The sequence below is a fragment of the Podarcis pityusensis genome (assembly GCF_964106645.2).
Source record: "Podarcis pityusensis genome assembly, chromosome: 11".
Taxonomy (NCBI): Eukaryota; Metazoa; Chordata; class Lepidosauria; order Squamata; family Lacertidae; genus Podarcis; species Podarcis pityusensis.
Window position 1 is genome coordinate 22538219 of NC_138036.1, and position 20816 is coordinate 22559034.

Consider the following 20816-nt stretch of genomic DNA (forward strand, 5'->3'; position numbering starts at 1 on the left):
GCCTTGCAATGTTCCTTCTCAAGGGTAACCCCTTCTCTTGTACTTTCATTTTTAGCAGCCTTGGAAAGTTCACCCTTCATATTTGGCTAAATTACAGAATAGAAACCAGGGTCGTTGACAGTCACGGAGAAATATTCACTAAGGAGAGAATAATTATACCAATTCTGTAAGTAGGATCCTGCATATGAAAACACACTGACAGATATATTAACTTGTGGAATTCACTGCCACAAGATGATGGCCACTAGCTTTAGTGGCTATAAAACCATCAAAAGCAATTAACCATGACAGCTAAATGAAACCTTCATATAGGGAAACAGAATGCTTCTCTTTGCAATACTACATACTGGGTCAAAGAGAGTGCTGGTTATCGTCTTTGTGATCCTATTTATTTAGCTGGCTCCCTAATGGAAACCAAATGATGACTGAAGGATATCTGATCCAGCTAGACTGTTCTTCTCAGGTGTAACAAAAGCTCTATTGAAGTCACTGGGTTCAAGTGTTTAACACTGTGCTTGTGTCCCATTAATTTCCATGGGACTCAGACACACCTTCAATTTTAACAGATTACTGCAAATATGTCAAGGCCCATGGGAATTGTTTGTTAATTGTTTAAAAGATTTCTATACTACCCTTCAGCACAGCTTCCAGGGCAACACACAAAAAGAAAAGAAAATGCAAATAAAACATTGCCTCAAAACATACACCTCAAAATAACTATTTGATCATGTTTTTCATCCCCCCCCCCCCGGTAAATGGAAGGAGGAAATGTTGGGAGAAATATGAATAGCAGAGCCTCCAAGTGTCCCTATTTTCCAGGGACATCCCTGATTTAGAGAAGCTGTCCCGGTTTCTGATTTGATCCTGGAATGTCCCAGTTTTCCTTAGGATGTCCCTATTTTCTTTGGAGCAATGTTGGAGGGTATGGAGCTATCTGACCCCTGAGCTGTTTAAAGGCAATCCTGTATGGGGGAGTTTTAAAATGTTTTATTGTGGTTTTTATATATGTGGTATAAATAGTAAAATCATCATTATGGAGTGAGGTGTCCCTATTCTCATCACAGAAATGTTGGAAGTTATAGAATAGAGTGTCCCTCAGGGTCTCAGGCAGTCTTTCCTGCCAATGCAGAGACTGAACCATGAAGATGGGAGTGAGCCTGGAGTGCTCAGCAGATAACAAATGAAAACAAACAAACAGGCCTAAACCATAGTTTACCTGCTGTAAATCTGCAAGTCCCTAAGTGTTGGTTGCAAAACCATAGCTGGTGTGATGCGTGAACTGAAGAACTGCATATTGCAGCCTCTCTACATTACCTACTTAGCAGGCAACTAATATTGTCATTTGCACCTCTACTGTTCCATTTTTAAGGTTCAAAAACCTTAAAATATCAGTACGCACTCCAATGATGGTGTGCACAAATGCCTTTTTAAAACACTGATAGGCTCAGTTGCTTTCCTTTTGCTGAACTTTCAGGGGTTTCCCAACATCTCCTCTCCTTGTAAGCTCCTTTGATTACATTTTAACAGAAGGACAAGACATAAATACATACCTGCATAAGTGCTCTAAAGTGGCATGTATGACCTTAATGGCCTTAAGTAAGGCAACTCAACAGCTCTTTACTCTATATCCCTATGCTTAATTTTTTTTCTTCTTAGGTTGTCTCTAAAAAACCAGGATTTTAAAAATTGTATTAGATTTTTTTAAGAAGTTAAAAAAAAGTTTATGGACAAAATTAATTAACTTTAAGTTATAGATTGTTGGGGTACCATAAGAGCTAGTCCAACAGACTGAATGGTTGATCTGTGCAAGATGTAAAGTGGTATCCAACACTACCATTCCACTCATGTAACAGACTTCCACTTGCACAATGGAACTTCCTCCTCACCCCTAAAGCCCCGCACCCACCCTCAACAACTATTCCAGAGGGCTGAGGGATTATTCAGAGCAGATTTGGAGGGGGGAGTACAGTGAGGTGAAAAAGAAAGGGAAATCCTATGTGTACAGAGCTCCATTCAAACAGCAGGTGCAACTTCAAGTTTAAACCCCAGCTTGCCCACATACTCTGTGATCTTGAGCAAGATAAAACAGACTAAATCAGAGGGGGGAAACTGTAAAATAGACTTCATATAACGTGTTGGAGCCAGAGCTGGATAAGTGAAACTCCATTAGCACAAGAGGACCTTGCTGACCTCTTCCACTACAAGCTATGCGCCTCCCCAAATAGCCACTTCAGAAGCTTGAGGGACCATCTGGAACAGGGATTGATGGGACATGAAGAGCAATGGGACGGGGAATCAGGAGAATTCAGCAGGGCTGCTTTGTGCACATGGAAGTGCCTTTCGACTATCAGAAAACATCTCTGGATGCAAGCCAATGAATTACTAGAAGGTGCGCCTTATTTGCCCCTCCTAAATTACCAAATAAAAAGCCTATCTTGCATTAGGAAAATAGAACTGCTAAAGGAGCTTGGTGAGACAGGTCCTATAAATTGAACATTGCTCACTTTCAACAATATGCAGCTAGAAGCAGCAGCAATTACAAACAAGTCATTGCAAGTTCTAGTGTGTCCTATATTAGCATTCATAACATTTCAGAAATATGAACTGGGAGTGGCTGTGGAGCTTTTAAAAATAAAGACCATATGACGTACTGGAAACAAGAGAACACTGATCAGGGAGAGAATGAATCTTGACCTTGTTTACCATTTTAAAAAAAGGAAAGATACAATATCACTTAAGTGAAGAAAGGGGAACCTAATGTGGCCCTCCAGGCCTTTCTGTCTGGCCCTTTGGACTCTCCGCAGGCCACACTCCTTAAAGGAGGTTGTGGAGTTAGGCCTCTGAGTGTTTTTGTCTGGCTGGAATTTGTCCTTGAAGTGGTATTAAATCTTCTTTGCCTGGATATAAGATAGAGAGGGGTGTGAGACAGTGCGTAGAAATCAGCCTATTGTATGAAGATAAAATTCAAATCCACTTGTCTACCCACTATGCATGTGGCCTCTGGAAGGTTGCCAGTAAGGGAATGTAGTCCTCAGACTGAAAAAGGTTTCACACCCCTTACTTATGTGATACAGCAGGAAGCACTAATCATGGAAATCAGAGTTTAAAAAACATCAGCATTTGCCTCAAGCAGCCTTTACGAGGAGGGGGGCAAAAATACCACAATATTTTAAAATACACCAAATATTGTGTAGACATTCAGTATGGACAACTGTAGCTATTGTCTGCGATTCACAGCTGCCATTCTATGACACAGCCACTAACGCTCATGAACAATCTCAACAGTGATGGAGGAGGCGGCAATTGTGTTGATTTCTCAGGAATGGAGGCACAACCTATAGGGGAGACGTCAATAATGCTCACAACCAAATTACAAGCATACAGTCAGTTCTGAGACTAGAAGTCACAAGCCTTGAGGTACAGACCTAATCCTTGTGGTCTGATTAAACCTGACAAATAAAAGGACAAGGAAGCTGCTACCTATTTTCATCAGGCTCATGAATCCATCTTGTCTAAACTAAGACAAGATTCCTATGATATGGCATACTTTCTGGATTCAGGAAGGTCTTCATCTTGTCATCCCCAACTCACAGGATAAGTAAACCCTAAACAACTGCTGTCAGTCAAAGCAGATTGGGTTAAAGTAGAGCTTTCCAAACTTTTCATGTTGGTGGCACAGTTTTTAGACATGCATCATTTTGTGAAACAAGTAATTCAGTTTTACTAGCAAACCAGAGGTTAAACTAACCCCTTTCTAGCCCTGGGAGGCGTGCAGGAAGTGTTCATGCGACACACCTACACACTGTATTGCAACACACAGTTTGGAAGGCTCTGGGTTAAAGGGACTATACCCTGGCTCGGTGGAGTGCTATATCTTAGCCACTCCAACACTCAACAAGAGAGAAGAATCACAAATGCAAGATGCTGCACCAACTTTATCATTTTTCCTCCACAAAGCCAAAGAAACTATTTCTCCTCTCACTTACGTTAACAATATAATTATATTGGAATTATATTTAATTGGAATGAATTTTAAGTCAGTTGGAGCTAAAATGAATTTAGGGATAAGGAATGAAGTGGGGGCAGGAAGAAGAGGGCACCATTTGGATTTTAAGGAGCAGAGGATGCTATGGCAATGTGAGAAGTAGACGTGGTAGATGAAAGGGAGCCAGATATCTGTGCTCCCTCTCCATTTTTTAGGCACCCAAATTTCAAGGTGCTTTTTGTGAATGTTAGCTCAACTAATGGGAAGTTGTTAACTTCTTGCTGCATTACTGAAACATGGCTGGAAAGCAAATGTGTGTCCAGACAGCTCTCAGTCTCTCTACATGGTGTCAAGGACTAGACATAAGCCTTGGATTCTGCTGCTGTACCACCTGCCCTGCTGAGTAACAATCTCCTTGTCTGAGCTTTACAGAGGGAGTCTCAGAGGTGGTGCTGGCTGCTTTTCACAGCTTGCGCCAGTTGGTGATGTGAGAGAGTTGAGAATTAAGGCCTATCATCTACCTATGGATCCTTACTCTACCTAATTATTAAAATCTGCCAGGTTAGGGCTTATCACCTTTACCTTGGTGGCAGTTCATGCTTCTCTGAAAGAGAGTGCAATGCTTACTGATCTCAGAGGAACAATGGTTAGACACCTGTTCCCAAAAATGCAAATGTGGACCCTCTGGTTATTAATAACTATTAGCCAGTATCTCACGTTCCACTCTTCAATAAGATACTGGAAAGAGTGGTTTCATGGTTCCAGGTGTTTCTCTAAGATACTGATTGTTTAGTTCAATTCTAATCTGTTTTCCAGCCTAATTTGGGGGCATTTGTTATCCTCATTGTGGAACTCCCTCCCACAGGAAGTGCTCTTTGCTCTTTCATTAGTGGCTTTTAAAGAAATTGGCTGCATTACATTCACTTTTAACCTATTTGAGGCTGGTCCAGGCTTTAAAAAGTAATTTATTCCCTGCTGCTATATGGGGAGATCTATTTTCCTGCTGATTTTTAGCCTAAGTTATGCCTACATATTTGTGTTTTATTGTTTTATTAAGTGAACCACCCTGAGAGGGTCACACAGTCCTGAAAAGCCCTATAAAATACCTTAATATACATAAATAAAAATTATCACAATCCTTTTCAAAGCACCAAATGACAAGATTAAAAATAAATTACAGAATTAAAACTTTTGGAATTATATCCAACACAAATGTGAACTTTCGGTCAATTAACACCAGTTTATCTAACCACAGCATTCGCTAGCCAAAAAGCCAAGCATTTCAGTTGGGAGAATTGGACACAATTGTCCTGGCTTAGAAGCCTTTAGGGAAGGAAACACAAGCAGGGCGGGGGAACCAAAAGGAAATCCTCAGTTCTGAAAGTTAAAGTCCACAGGAAAAGGAGTGCCAACATGTTAATATCCAAAGGTGAAAAATGTGCTTCCCTTGGCAAAAATATGCCTGGTTTTTTAATTAATCGGTTTACATTAGGAAAATATTCCAGCTAAGATTGAAGTTTTTATAAGCCCTGGAAAAGCACCACACACAGCAAAAATAGCCCAACCATGCCCGATTAGCATAACAAGATGTTCTGTTAACATAACATGATGTCCCTCAACGATCTCTTGCATATGCAGCAAATACAAAAGCCAACTTCATAGCTGAAACCACCACATTGATCCATGCTATATTTTTTCTGTCATGATACTGATTAACAGTTGGCATTTCAATGGTGAAATCAGCTCACATTTCCGCTTTTAACCACAGAGGAAAGTACAAAGGGTGCACAGGGAGTATTCCGGAATTTAAGAGAATTTGCATGCAGCTATGTGGCTTTCTAGCAGGAAGCTTGGTATCCTTTGCCATAGAAAAGAGCTACTGCAGAACACAGACAGAAGCCATAAATGCTATCTGGCAGGAACAGCATCAGGCTCTAGCAATAGAGCCCCCTCCAACTTTGCTCACAGATTCAAGCATTTTCTTTTGTTTTGAATAGATACAAAGAGAGCTTTGGTTTCAGAAATATTTTCCTGGTAAACAGTATTCTGTAGCTCAAATCACTAAAGGAAGCAAGAAGTTAGATTACAGCAGTAGCACAGCAGAGGCAATTAAAAACCAAACATAAGAAGGTTGTGAACAGATATTTTTCTAAAAAAAGGTGATCACAGCTAATTAATTGTTGGATTTAAATAAATTGCATATTGCAGCTTTCTTAATAAAGGTTTTTTTTTACATACTGAAGCATGCACACAGTAATGTTAATAAAGCCATCTTTCATATTTTCTTTCATTCTCAGATATAACACACCAGAAACAAAATAATCTCAAAAATAATAATCATGTGTGTTCTCAGTACCATCAATTAAAGCTACCTTCACAAAATTTTAATTTTTAAGTGGTTAATTGCTTTATCTGTAGGCTAAAATAGCAATCCTGAATTATGAGGTTTTATTACAATCACATGGTACATAAACACTGTGAAATAATAATAAAGATACAGTCTTAGCATTGTTTCCCAACTGCACAACAGGACTTCTCCCAAAATCTTGCATTTGCATGTATAAGGGCACTAAAATAAAAAGTAGTTTCACGATATTTCCACTAGTAGTAGTAGTTGGCAGAGACAATGGAGTACATCTCCAAGGGTGAAGTCAAACTGCTGTGTTAGCTGCACTGAAGTGACATCCCCGGGGCACAAGCCTGGGCAGTGTGTATAGAGGTCCTGGGCTGCCCAGGCGACAAGAACCCCCGCTTGACCTCACTGATGTGGTCCAAGAAAAGCAGAGCAAGAAATTTGCCGAAGTTGCCAAAAGGAGGCATACAAGGCACCATCCAACCATCTTAGGGATTCCACTCCAGATTTGTCTAGGGTTTACTCCTTAGCACTTCTTCCAGCAGTAGAGGTTTCCTTCTCCTAGATAAGCTACCTTCCCAAGGTTGATGAGCCCTTTCCACTAGTGCAATTTTAATTATTCCACATTCTAATTTAATTGAATTACATGGTTCTTTGATTAAATATTTACTGGGTATCTCTGTAGGTTTCTTTGCAAACCACTTAGATTGCTTTTATTAAGTACTACAGTATATGCAACATAAATTAATCAAATCATTGGTTTCACCAGCAGACCTATTGTATTGGTTTATTTCTCAATGCTGTGCAACACAGGAATCCATCACTAGCATAAGGGCCTTTGAGTCAGCGGACTGACAGCATTGGATACAACCCTTGGATTGGGCCCCAGTGCAAATAAATAAGTTACTACCTAAGTACTGTGTGAATAAAACAAGTATGGGGGACCTCTGGTCTTCCACATGTTGCTGAACTACACAACTCCCAACACCCTTGGCCACCGGCTATGTTTGCTGGGATTGACAGGAGTTGTAATACAGCAACAATGCAAAGCCAAAGGTTCCCCACACCTGGAACAGAAGTTTTTGCCTTTATAAAACATCAGACCACTAATCTATTCAGTCCAGTATTATCTACCAAGCTTTGCAGCAGGTCTCAAACTTCACAGAAAGCAACTCTTCCTTACTCTTCAACCAGATACCTTTTTCTTCAAGATGACAGATGTTGAACCTAGGACTTACATGTCAGCCCTGTCCAAGCCACCCTCTCAATGCAATAGCTCAAAGGGTCAGCCCACTTCCCCCCCTATTCCAACGATCACAGGTCTGTTTGCTTAAAATTACTTTGATCTTGTGTACTTTCACCATGGCTATTTAGAGTCTTATCAACTGTGCAAAGAAAATAAATAAAAGGGCAGGATAGTAAAACAAAGCTTCATAAGGCGGCTTCAGAGAAGGCTGCCTCTAGATTATATAGAACATTTTATGGCAGAACATCCCATGGCAGAAAAATCAATGCAAAAATCAGTTACAGAATTCCAGATACTGTGGAGTGGGTAAATATTTTTTACAAATACTGGAGAAGGAGAGCATCCCTTTACAAAGCACTTCAGAATCAGTCACACATCATGGTTTCATCTGGAGTACAGCTATAAATGAGGCCTTTTAAAAAAACATTTCATTTTATGCTAGACAATTTAATCTTCACACTGGAAAGTTTATGTTGACAAGCAAGTATTAGGCATACTTTCTCACATGAAAAAGACTTCTTTTTATAATCTAGTATTTTTCTATTCCATATAAAGCCTGTAAAATCAGCTAATTATTTAAAACATGTCTCCACCCTAAACTGGTGCACAGACACTGAATGAAAAAGAAAAAGAAACTGGTAGCTGTGCCAGTCCATCAGAGAAAATCCAAAGCAAACAGGAGTGTAGTACCTTTTAAAGCATCACAAAAATCACAAAATACTGAACAACTACTGAAAAGCTGAACTTGAAAGCTTGTGCACTACTTTGTAACATTTTGATGGTACCTAATGGAAAGTATTACACTACTGTCACTTTTGCGTAAGCAGAAGTAAAAGGGAGTGAATGACCATGAACTTTGTACACAACATCTGAGTTACAGGAAGAACATTTAAATACTTCTCCTTTCAATAGGCCTATGGGAGTGGGTAACTGGGGACAGACAAACTAATAGCCATTTCATAACCACATTACTGTACAGCATAAGCCAGAGTTGGCACAATACTGAACTAGACTAGACTATCACCTCATACTACATGAAGAGCACCGTGAAACAAAAGTACTAAACATAAAGCCCTTCTGGATATAATGGGAACCATCCCTTCCCTTGGCACACTGGAGTTTCCATAGCATGCAAGACTGGAAACATTTCCAGAACTTACTTTAAAACCATGTCATTTTTATATTGTGGGACATAAACCAAATTGCAATGTATGTTTTAAGTAGTAAAATATTTTAATAGAATATATATAGGTGCTCATATTTCTAAGGTAGCAAAGAGCTCCAGTAAAGGGCATCCTAAAATGTGTGTGTGTGTGTGTGTGTGCGCGCACACACATACACACACACACACACACACACATTTTAACAAATGTGAAGGGCAGTTTGGGATTTTTCTTGGGTGGAAAACTAACCCTTCATCCTTTCCAGCAAAATGTGAGAATAACCATTATAAAATTTTCTTTTTTAAAAAAGCCACAGCTCTGGCCAAAGCAAATGCAAGGAACTCTTGAAGGGAGAACCATCTCCTGTAGAATAAAAATCTTTCTGTATTTTAAAGGACATGGCAATTCTCCTTGAGAAGCTTCATTTTTGAAGTTATGCTGTAAGTGTGAATATACGCTAAGCAATAAGTTCCTATGTAACAATCCAAACCATCATTTCATGGAGTATGGAAAATTCCCTAAAAAACATTTGACTATGCCAGTCAAAGTACCCTTTAATTTTTGCAACAAGTGTGGAAGATGGAGACTTTGTCCAGGTTTTCTCTTACTTTTCAAAAAGCCCATTCACAAGCCCACTCAGTGCACTGGATCTGGGCGTGCTGGGGATGCTCTTTCTCTCCCCCACCCCACACACCTGCTAACTGCAGGGTGGCTCCAAAGGTTTGATTATATATGATTTTCATGTATATGGAATTGGGCTTGATGCATAGATGAGGGATTACTGTCAATCTTTGCTGTCAGCTTATCTAACTGATCTAATATAGTAGCAAATACTAGTATAATCATAAGGACTCTGCTCAGGACAGTACAACTATATTTTATGAGAGTTAACTGCAGCCATTTGGCAACACATGTAGCTAAACTACTACAGGCCTGCTCATGCAGAAAATCCTATCAATTATAGGTCAATTAAAGAGTCAAGGGGCATTTTGGAGTTTTATTTTTTTCACAGTAATACCACCTTGAGACTCATTCAATCATTCCCAAGAAGAGACGCACCCACTAAATACAAAGATGACAAAAGCTGTTGCTTCCAAGGTAAAGTCAGGAGATTCCCAGATGGTCCAAGGATGGACTATCAGTATTACAAGAAAACATAACAGAAGCAACCAGTTTGTGAGGTCTTATTAGACACACGCGAATATAAAGCATGGCATTAGGCTTATCAGAGAACTATTTAAATCACAGTTTTCTCTAAACCATTGAAATTTGGAATAGGCACAAGTTATTTCTGATTTTATTCATATTTTAAGAGCATATACTAAGAAGACTATACAAAGCAGACAAAATTGTTCCATACAGTGTTTTTTATTTACTGTCTCCTAATTCACAGACCCAAACATACCACTTAACTGTCAAATGCCAGTTTAATTGCACTAAACTAAATCAACCAACATAAAGTGTTCTATCACACAATTCATCAGTTTGTCACATCACTTAATGGTCATTGTTTAAATTGGTTTAAAACGCCCATTTGGTTTTACTTGTAAACATACAACATTAGTTACTGGGTTTTAAATGTCCACTACATATTCAAAGTTTATTCCACCAATATGTTCTGGCATCAAGAGTCATCCAGATTTGGTCCATATGGGAAAAATTGGGGGAAGGGGAAAAATATCATTGTTTTTGTTGCTATTTATTTATTGTTTTACACTTTTTAACACACGTGCAAATACAAAGAAAGTTTCATATGGTTGAAATAATTGCTGTCAAGAGAAAAATGCCAGACTGCATGATAACGGATTTGGGTATATAAAACTATGCAAGAGGCAAAGCAATTTCTATACTTCCCACATGGTCAAGCCAATTGAAAATATGTTCCTTAGTCAACCAATTGTAAAAGTTGTTCTCATCAACAACTCTGAGAACATGTTTCAGTTGCCCTTACCTCCAGCTCTTCTCCAAGCCATATTTATGGGCTGTTTCTCCATAAAAGGGGCAAATTTGTCTATAGAACAACTGGACTGTCTAGCACAGCAATCTGAGTATCTACACAAAAAGCCAGAACAGAAGCACCAGTTAAGTCCTTAACAATTTAATGCATGAGTTACAGATGGGAATAAAAGCTACAAACCCCTCAAGTATAGTTGTACAACTTCCTATTAGATAGAAAACTGTTATAATTAATTGGTGGTAAGATAGGCTTTGATGACTTCAGGCTAAAATGTCTTATTGCCCTGCTTTCAAAAGAAAACAACTAGTGTGATGCCCAAAACCAACTCTGGCTTAGTAAAACCATAGTTTGGTTTCTTTCACTTCCTCTGCAGCAAACAGAATTATGATGAAGGTTAACTGCCTCTGGGCCTGGGTATGGTAGACTGCCATTATGCTACACAATGATAGCGCTCCCCAGTGCTGTTCTTGGCAGCAAGAGTATCACAGGCATGACCAACCACTGAGAAACTATGCCAGACCAAGGGGATTGTTTGCAATTTAAGCCTTTCTGCTTTGTTCCACAATAAAATGTGATCTTTTAATACCTTGGGGAACTTAGGGAATATTTACAACAATATTTTGAAAGTAAGCCTTTCCAATTTAAGATCACTCCCCATCTTAAAAAAACTGTACATCACCAACACATTTACCAAGAAGCTTTCCCATTGACTTCAGTCCATTGAAAGCATGTTTATGATATCTTCTGTATCAAGAATGCATCCTACAAACAATGGCTGCCTAAAGCATTAGACAGCAGAAGAATGACAAGGCACATGGGCAACAGCACAATTAGTTTGCCACCTTTATTAGGCATGTAAAAAGGTAAAGGTAAAGGTACCCCTGCCTGTATGGGCCAGTCGTGTCCGACTCTAGGGTTGTGCGCCCATCTCACTTAAGAGGCCGGGGGCCAGCGCTGTCCGGACACACTTCCGGGTCACGTGGCCAGCGTGACGAAGCTGCTCTGGCGAGCCGGCACTAGCGCAGCACACGGAAACGCCGTTTACCTTCCCGCTATAAAGCGGTACCTATTTATCTACTTGCACTTAGGGGTGCTTTCAAACTGCTAGGTGGGCAGGAGCTGGGACCGAAAGACGGGAGCTCATCCCGCTGCGGGGATTCGAACCGCCGACCATGCGATCGGCAAGCCCTAGGTGCTGAGGTTTTACCCACAGCGCCACCCGCGTCCCACTATTAGGCATGTACCTTATGTCTTAAGTGCTGTCGTTTCCCCCAGCATTTAAACGTAACATTTCTGTGTGTTACGTATCTTTTAGAAGAAACCCTGTCAGAAGAGAAATGGCAATCTTTTATACGGTCCATTTATGCTCTGCTTTCTGACCCAAAAGAGAGAACTTCTTAGAAGCCTTAGGAACTGCTGGCAGTGCCATCAGCTTCTACACCTAGAAATCTAGAGTTCTACCACTACATCTAGAGTTCTGTCATCTGGTGTATCTATAAAGGCTCAGAGAGAAAAGAAAGCAACATTTTCTGCCTCAGAAGTCTATTATCCCTGTGATGGTATGATAAGTGGTATTACACAGAACCTTGGGACTCACAGTGAACAAGGAGAGTGGTAATACTCAAGCAATGCAGACTGGTCTACAGGCCCACAGAGAACTGGTCACAGTAAAAAGGTAAAGGGCCCCTGGACAGTTAAGTCCAGTCAAAAGCAGCTATGGGGTGTGGCACTCATCTCGTTCCAGGTCAAAGGAGTGGACATTTATCCACAGACAGCTTTCCGGGTCATGTGGCCATCATGACTAAACCACTTCTGGCACAGTGGGACACCGTGATGAGTGCCAGAGTGCACGGAAACACCATTTACCTTCCCACCGCAGCAGTACCTATTTATCTACATGCACTGGTATGCTTTCGGACTGCTGCATTGGCAGGAGCACAGAGAACTGGAGCAATCTCAGATCTGTATTGAAGCTGTAACCTTCTACCTGCAGAGAAAAGAAGTCAAATGACTGGAGGATCAAACTAACTAAAAGTAATGTTTATGTCAGAGACATAAACTACACATTGCTCTTGTTCAGATGAAGAAGGAAATCACTTTTTGTTGCAGTGCTGGGGAGTGGAAATGCAGCAGAAAGTAGGGGCAACTAAATTTTGCTACCTCCTGTTTTTTTGCCACAATTTTAAATGGGAAGGGGCATACACACTTAACACACTATGGGAGAAGTTACGGGGGGCGGGAGGCAGAATAAGGGAAACAACTAGCTGGAAAAGGATTAGATGCCCCTCCCCACTGCTTCTCCTTTACTGTACCCCCTGAAAGGGTAATCAGGCAGCCATAACACACATTTGATTACAACCTGTTTTTGGGGCCCCATCAGCAGTATTCCACAATACAACACCAGACATGTCTACTCAGAAGTCCCATTGATCTCAGTATGACTTACTTCCAGGTGAATGGGTATAGGACCGCAGCCTTAGTCACCCTGCAGCAGCATTTTTACAAAAAGTAGGCAAGCAAACCTGAAGTGCAGTGGAACTTAAATTACTCACAGCTTTGGAAGCAAACATCATAATTAAAGCCAAATGTAAATTAAACACCAGAATTGTTTCATCAGCTGCATTAGGAAAACAGTAATTTAGAGTCATTGACAGGAAATAGTAAAAATGTATTTCCTCATTGCACCTAGAGCCAAGTGTTTCTACAGGGTAGAACTATAGCCCCAATTGCTAAATATAGTGTGAGTCTTTGGGTTTTCTAGAAAATGGCACATAGGATTATTCTACTTGTATCTTTCAAAATCCTGGATTCATAACTTCCCTATTGAACAACATATGTAACATGCGACTTCAGCTACAAATAAATACGGTCTTTCAACAATAAATTAAGAGCTTATAATTCTTAGCATTTTGAATGTTCAAGACACTTCACACTGTTGTTGGCACCTGTCTGTCTTGAGAGACAATGGAGTGCATCTCCTCTGTGAAGCAGAGGCCTGGGCTCTGTGTACAGAAGTCCTAGGTTACCCAGACACCAAGATGCCCCCCTCTCTCAGCCTTGCTGATGTGGTCCTAAACAAAGCAAAGCAATACATTTGGCACCAGCTTGGCTACAGGAGTTGCCAGAAGGAGGCGTACAAGACATCCAACCGCCTTAAAAACTCTACTCCGGATTTCTGTAGAGTTTACTCTTAGCCTTTTCTTCTCCCAAAGCTGTCCCACAAGGCAGCAGATAACACACTTTGCATGCACTTTGAATAATCCAAAGGGCCAGACTTCAAGGTAGAGATACTGAAGCTGATCAAACAGCTTTCCTAACACATGGCCCTAATGGGTGATATCCACACAAATGTTATTAGCCACTTCCACATGTTCCAATTAAGAACATACCATTTAAAAACACAGAATAAGCAGCATCGATTTTTTTTACTCAGACCAGGGGTAATCAAAAGGCAGTTCAGCATGTACTGGTAGATCTAAGGGTTTCTGAGTCCCAGTATTATTTTTTATTAAAAAAAACCACCCACAACAACTAAAAGGCTTTCCCCCATAAATATATGTCCACACACACAACACAACACAACCCATTACCTAGCGCTTGGCTGTGGTTGGTGGATCTTGAAAGTTCTAGTAAAAACAAACAGACACAGAGACAAGAAAGACACAGACACAGCACATCCTGCAAACCTGAAATCTGCCAGTCCCTGACCCAGGGAACAAGCTCAAACAACTAAGGCATATTTGGGGGGAAATCTCCAGAAAGGAAAATATATTGTGATTGGGTGTTGGGTGACAGAATATGAACATGGAGCACAACCCACCAGAATATTTTTTGGCCAAAGGTCTCCTTTAACTTAGAACTACACAAAATAAAAGCAATCCTACCATAATCAGTTTTTAATTGGAGTAATTCCTGGTGGAGCCTGCCCTAAATTACTTCTACTTACCAAAGGTAAGAGTACACTTAAAATATGAGATTGCAGTACAAAATATCATCAATGTTTAAAGACTGAGGCTAACACAAAAGTGAACTCCAAACCTGTAGAACGCAAAAATCCCTAAGTGATTTAACCAATCCTGTCTTTTAAAATCTTTCCTTTTGGACTGCTGTGCAAAGCACTCCAACAGAAACCAACCACAGATCTCCCACTGGTTTCACCCTATCAGATTCCTGCTGGCAGCAGCCAAAATATAAAGAGCCTGGCAGACAAGCAACAAGAATTTCATGCACACCTACAAGCTACTACATGAAAGCCATGCCACAGGGCGACTGGCAACTATGAGGACCAGGATGCAGGGTGAGGTAGGTCTTTGGTCTGATTCAACAAACACTTATTATTATGCTCTTTGTCTCTTACCACTCTCTTGAATTAACATTATAACCACTCTTGTAAAAAAACAACAACAAAAAAGCCTTCAGTATTCTTGAGCACACAGAAATAGGTATCCTGCTATTTCATGTCTCTGAAATTAAGTAATGTAAGAAGCAGGTCAGGTATTAGACCCATAGCTAGGCTATTTATATCCAGCCCTTAATCTGAATATCTCAGGGCAGGGTAACACCAAATTCAGCCAAATAACCCTATCAGCATCAATAAAATAACAAAAGAAGGTAAAAATTCAATTTTTAATAATAAATAATAATAATAATAATAATAATAAAATTTTATTTATATCCCGCCCTCCCCAGCCGAAGCTGGGCTCAGGGAGGCTAACAACAATCAAAATAATCCAACATTCTAAAAACATTCATTATAAAATTAATTAAAATCAAATTGATGGCAACCATTAAGCAAAATTCTGTGCAGATTGCCAGAGGAGGGGGTCAGGCTGCGCCCTGACCAAAGGCCTGGTGGAACAGCTCTGTCTTGCAGGCCCTGCGGAAAGATGTCAGGTCCCGCAGGGCCCTAGTCTCTTGTGACAGAGCGTTCAGAAATCCAAATATATCAGGTTTTAAGCTCAGACTGAAATAACAGCAATGAATATTCTAGCAAGATTTCATAAAGCAAAGAGTTCCAAGGCAGGGGAACCACCTCAAGTCAGCTCCAGTTATAAAGCTCCCACAAGCAGGACGATAAGGAGAGCAACCCTGTTAAATTAGGACTATATAGGGAGAAGTTCTTTTTCAAGTATTTAGATACCAAACCATTCAGGGCTTTATGAGTCATCTGTAACACCTTAAAATTGAGACTGGGAATGTATTGGCAGCCTGTGCAAATCTTTTAAAAACAGATGTGGGAACTCCACTCAGAAGCCAAGCCACTTCATTTTGCACTACTTGGAGTTTCCAGGTCATCTTCAAGAACAGCCCCAAGCAGACAGCATTATAGTAATCCAAATGAGACATTATTAACAGCAGGGATTACTGTGGCCAGAGTATCCCTAATGCAGAAACAGCCATAGCTGGTGGAAAGCATTCCATGCTGCTGCTGCTGCTGCTGCAATGTAGTGTCACATGGTAGAATCCAACAGTGCGCGAGCACACACACTCCCAACCTACACACTTGTTCTTTCAAACAGAGAGCAGCACTGTCAAGAACAGGTCATTCACATAATTCCTAGAGCCAGGAACCACCAAACTAAAGCATCTGTATTATCAGGATTCTGTTTTAATTTATACACCCTCAACCAACCCATTACAATGATCAGAGACTACTAGTCCAGCACCTACATGACCTCACCTGATTCTGATGACAAGAAGAAATACAGCTGGGTGTCACCTGTATAGTGGTGCCACCCAATATGAGCTACCATTTCACTTCTTAAGACATGAGAGATAATCTACAGCACTTTAACCACATGTGATGCTTGAAACAGAATGATGCAAGATACAACTGACATCACCGCTTGAGATATAATTCTCAAATCACCCACCGTAACCTCAAGTATACATGGGTAAATTATTAATTTTGTTGCAATATAATCCCTTGGAATCTCAGGTTTGCAGCTTGCAAATAACTACTGTATTACCTTCTGCCCACTCTTTGCTGCTGGGGCTTCTCTTTGGCTATATTTGGGGAAATGCAATCTTCGTTATCACAAACCCTGGTTCATGTTTTCCATGTTTTCCAGTTCTGGTTTGCTAGCTCATCAGAAGCCATTGCTTATGCCCTGCCAACAATTGTTCAACTTGCTTAAACATGGCTTGACATATCTGAATTGAGCTTCTGGAAGTATCAACTATTTCATCCAAATGTTGAACGCCACTAAACCTGAAGAAAACCACACATGAACTCTCCCTTTTTCGGTTAAATGGTCATCCATGAATTATACACTGTATTCAAGTAAGGTGCGTGTACTAAAAAAAAAAAAAAAAAGATGCTGCATGCATCCTTTTTTTATTTAGATGCATTAGCTGGCAGATATAAAACCAGTTCCAGAAACTTTTCTCCATTGGGAGAAATGTATATTATTATTACTATAAAGCATTTGTATAGCACTTAATTCAAGAAGCTTCACATATACATGAATTTGAAAGTATTACAGTAACCCTGTAAGGTAGGTCAATATAAAAAAGATGGAGATCTGAGATTGAATTTTTATTTAGAAGATTTATAAACCACTCCCTAAGTACAAACTAGCCTTAAACCAGCTACTGGGTTCATGGTAAAAACCAAGGCCTTTCAAATGCATAACCACTAGCAATATAATTTATTAGCAAAAGAAAGAAACCTGCATGGATTTTATAACAGCATGCCACAAACAGGATACTAGTTTCCTGTTCACTCCTCTTTGCAGGTTTTTCGTTTACAGTATTCAGAGGTACAGATTTTTCTCATATATTCTCCCATGCAGAAAAATGGTCACACTGAAATTGGCCTGGTGCCTCTTTGCTGCCTGCTGTCAGAACTGGAAAGGATTTCAAATAGATAAGGTTAGACATAGCTCAAGATCTTATGCTAACTTTGACAGAAGACAATTGCACAGAAATTCCCTCATTCTTTCAATTAAAATGCCAGAATAGACACAGCAAGAAGTTCCCTCACTATCTCTTCTTGCATTGTGACAAATTTTCAATTACTGTAGTTTAATCTGTATGTTTAGAATTGGTCAAACTGCCAGTACTCATCAACTATAGATATCAGTCATCATTCCTAGTAATTAAATGATGAGTGTCTAGCAAACTAATCTTACCATTCTTGAGAAAAGAAAACCTGCACACTACTCACTTTTTTCCAGTTAGCTCTCTAATGGATATTCATTTCCTCATTTCATCAGAAAAAGGGAAAATAATATTCAGAAAATAATGCCTAGAAATGAGTGTTCACATCTTGTGACCGAAATGGGAAGACCTATTTCTTCACAGCTTGTAAGGATGACAAACAGCAGCTATAGAAAAGAATGCTGGACTCGGTTATCAAGGAAATCTGCATTTTTTTACATCAACAACCTGAACAACTGTTCACGGCTATTCCTTTTTTAAAAAAAATACAAGCCTGTCCAGATAGGAGGGAAATGATATCATCAGCTTTCCAGTAAACTTCAGCTACATGACAACAAACCCTACCAGCGCTGTCCTACCTACTATCAGTGTACAGAGGCAGGTTTCTTAATTTTCGGTGTACACCAGTGATTCAAACCAATTCTTACACCAGTCCACTCTACACAATCCTGCTATGGACAGAAGAAGCTGCAGTGACCAAGTTTCTTCAGGTGAGACAATTGGGGGTTGGGGTTGACCTGCGAATTTAGGTGAGTTTAGGGATGGAAGAAACGGAGAAAAGAGCAGCGACAATAAAATGTGATGGCAAGCAGGGAAGATGGCAGAGCACATGGGGGAAGCAAGTACGGTGTTTGCAGCCCACTGCCCCACCGCCCTCTTTTTCCAACCCTTCCTCACAGCCTTGGCGGCGGGAGGTGGGTGGGAAAAGCGAAGTTTAGCCCCTTGACATGCAATGGAAGCCAAGCAGACCCGGACACACGTATCGCATATGTATGTACACACGGACCCATATTTCAAGCGCGTATTAAACGCGAGTGTTTTTTTCGACCGCATGTGAAACTCCACACACCGGTTATCAATATAGGTACGGGATATATATGTACATATGCGAATGCTGCTCTCAGGCGTAGTTCGCGAAGCAGCTCGCAAAAAAGCAGCGCCCGCCCCGCGAAACAAGAGTGTCGTGTGAAGGGTGGGGGGACAGGAGAGGGAAAAGAAGCGCGTAGCGAAGAAGCATCCCCGGCGTCAAGCCTCCCTTTCCCCGCAGCCGCCTCCCTCCTCCCCTTTCCCCTCAGGGCGGCCGGGCGGCCGAGACGTACCCAGTATCAGGCACACCAAATCCAGCGCCACATAAGGGAGCCTCGTCTTGTCAAACATCGCGGCGGCGCCCGGGACTCCGTCTGGACCGCGCCGGGCTCACGAACAGCGGCAGGGGCGCGGAGGCTGGGAGCCCGAGCTCAGCCGCATCCAGCCACAGGGCCAGCTGAGGCGACGAGGGAGGAAACGAGAAGGAGGGGGGGTGGCGGGTGTCACGGAGCACGCTCTCTCTCTCTCCCCCCAACGGCACCACAAAGCACCTCCTGTGGCGCCGCCACTATTATGCGGCCCTCGCGGAGGACGGGCTGGTGCTTTAAGGGAGGGGAGGGGAGCGACCAAGGGAGGGAAGGCGGGGTTCGCGCAGGCTCCGCCCACACCGCCGGCGTGCTCCAGCTCGCGACGCCCCCGCCGCCCCCGCCGAGCGATTCTTTTCCACCCCCGTCATGCCCATCATCCTACCAATCTTTACCCCGCCCAGTCGTTCTTGCCTTTCTTTTTCGTTAACTTCCGACGCGGCCAATCAGAGCTCTCTTTCCGACGTTTCAAGTACGTTTCTCCAGGCTGCGCCGCCCACCAGGAGGCTGGCAATCGTCCTTCATTTCCCGCCCCCTACGCTCTTCCAGACGGGTACGCGCGCGCGCACTTTTTCTCCTCACAGTTTGCCGGAAGCGGTCACGGGCATTTAAAGGAGATGTGATTTTTGTTCTCTCACTCCCCTCGCCTCGCCCTGCCTGTCAGTTCTTAAAAATACAAATGAAAGAAGTATTTTTTAAAAAAAAAAAATAAAATTCAGGGGGGTAGTTTAATTGTGATAAAATTATGCAAGGGAGAGATTGGACACGTGTTTTCCATTACATTTGTTTATATAGCTACACTTGCATTAAATAAAACCCAACACGTACTGGGGAGTCCCAGCTGCAATGGATTGCGACGGGTCTTGGTCAGAAACGTTGACTCTGAATCACTGTAAAGCCCTGGAACTTACTAGCTGAACTTTTATCTCAACCTATAGCGTAATAAGGTTTGTTAAGATATAAAATACATAAATTGCTCCGCTGACATATTGGGACAGCAGAGGAGTCCGAAATGAGTATGCAGCTCTGAATATTTTTTTATATAACCAGAGGAATTATATTTCAAATGTACTTTCAAATTCCAGGAAGTGCTGGCTCTCTGATTTTATTGTCTAAAACCTTGGAAAAGTGCGTGGGATGTGGAAATAAGTTGATTACCCTTATTAAAATGTTTTGCAATCCATGCCTTGTCATCTTAATTATCTGTTTTGAATACAAGAGATTGTAGTATGCAAATCAGTTATAAAACCAAGAGATCAGTGATTCACTCACTGATAATAACAGACCTAACACTGTACAATCTGGAAATATTGCATTTTAGCTGAAAGCAAAGCTGTTCCATACACACCAATTCAATGACCATATCAGGGGAACTATGTTTTTCCCTAAGGAAGGGTGTTGTTGCTGTGGTTGTTGTCAACATATAAAAATGGTCCACTGTCACTCAGACCTTGTGGGGGGCCAGACTATATTGGGGGGGGGATGAACAAATTCCTATGCACACTATGCTCATCAGACAGGCCCCACAAATAACCCACAGGTGCATTTTAAAAGGACACATTCCATGCAAGATCACCAGGCAGGCCAGACAGTATTGTAGATGATAAAAATTAAAAATAAAAATTTTCTTCACTGCACTGATGATAGTCATTGTTTGGATGGGGGGGGGGCCTTGCCTGGGTTTGGTGCTATGTTGTGGCCTGCTGGGCCTCCTGCTGCCAGCACCTCTTCCACGCTTCGGGGGTGGGATGGGGGCCCTCCCACCAGCAGTGGAGGCCA

The 20816-nt window shown here is 41.4% G+C and overlaps 1 protein-coding gene across 2 annotated transcripts in view; it reads right to left on the minus strand.

The window, feature by feature from the left end:
* Window positions 1–19252, minus strand: part of PLPP1 (phospholipid phosphatase 1) — a 93040-nt gene extending 73788 nt beyond the window's left edge. Inside the window, exon 1 of one of the 2 annotated variants that reach the window (XM_080973122.1) lies at window positions 18966–19252. In XM_080973122.1, the coding sequence (XP_080829248.1) occupies window positions 18966–19023 (58 nt within the window). In that variant the 5' untranslated portion in view covers window positions 19024–19252. The remainder of the gene's footprint in view (window positions 1–18965) is intronic. The other variant, XM_080973121.1, reaches the window with a different exon arrangement.
* Between the last annotated feature and the right edge of the window lie 1564 nt (window positions 19253–20816).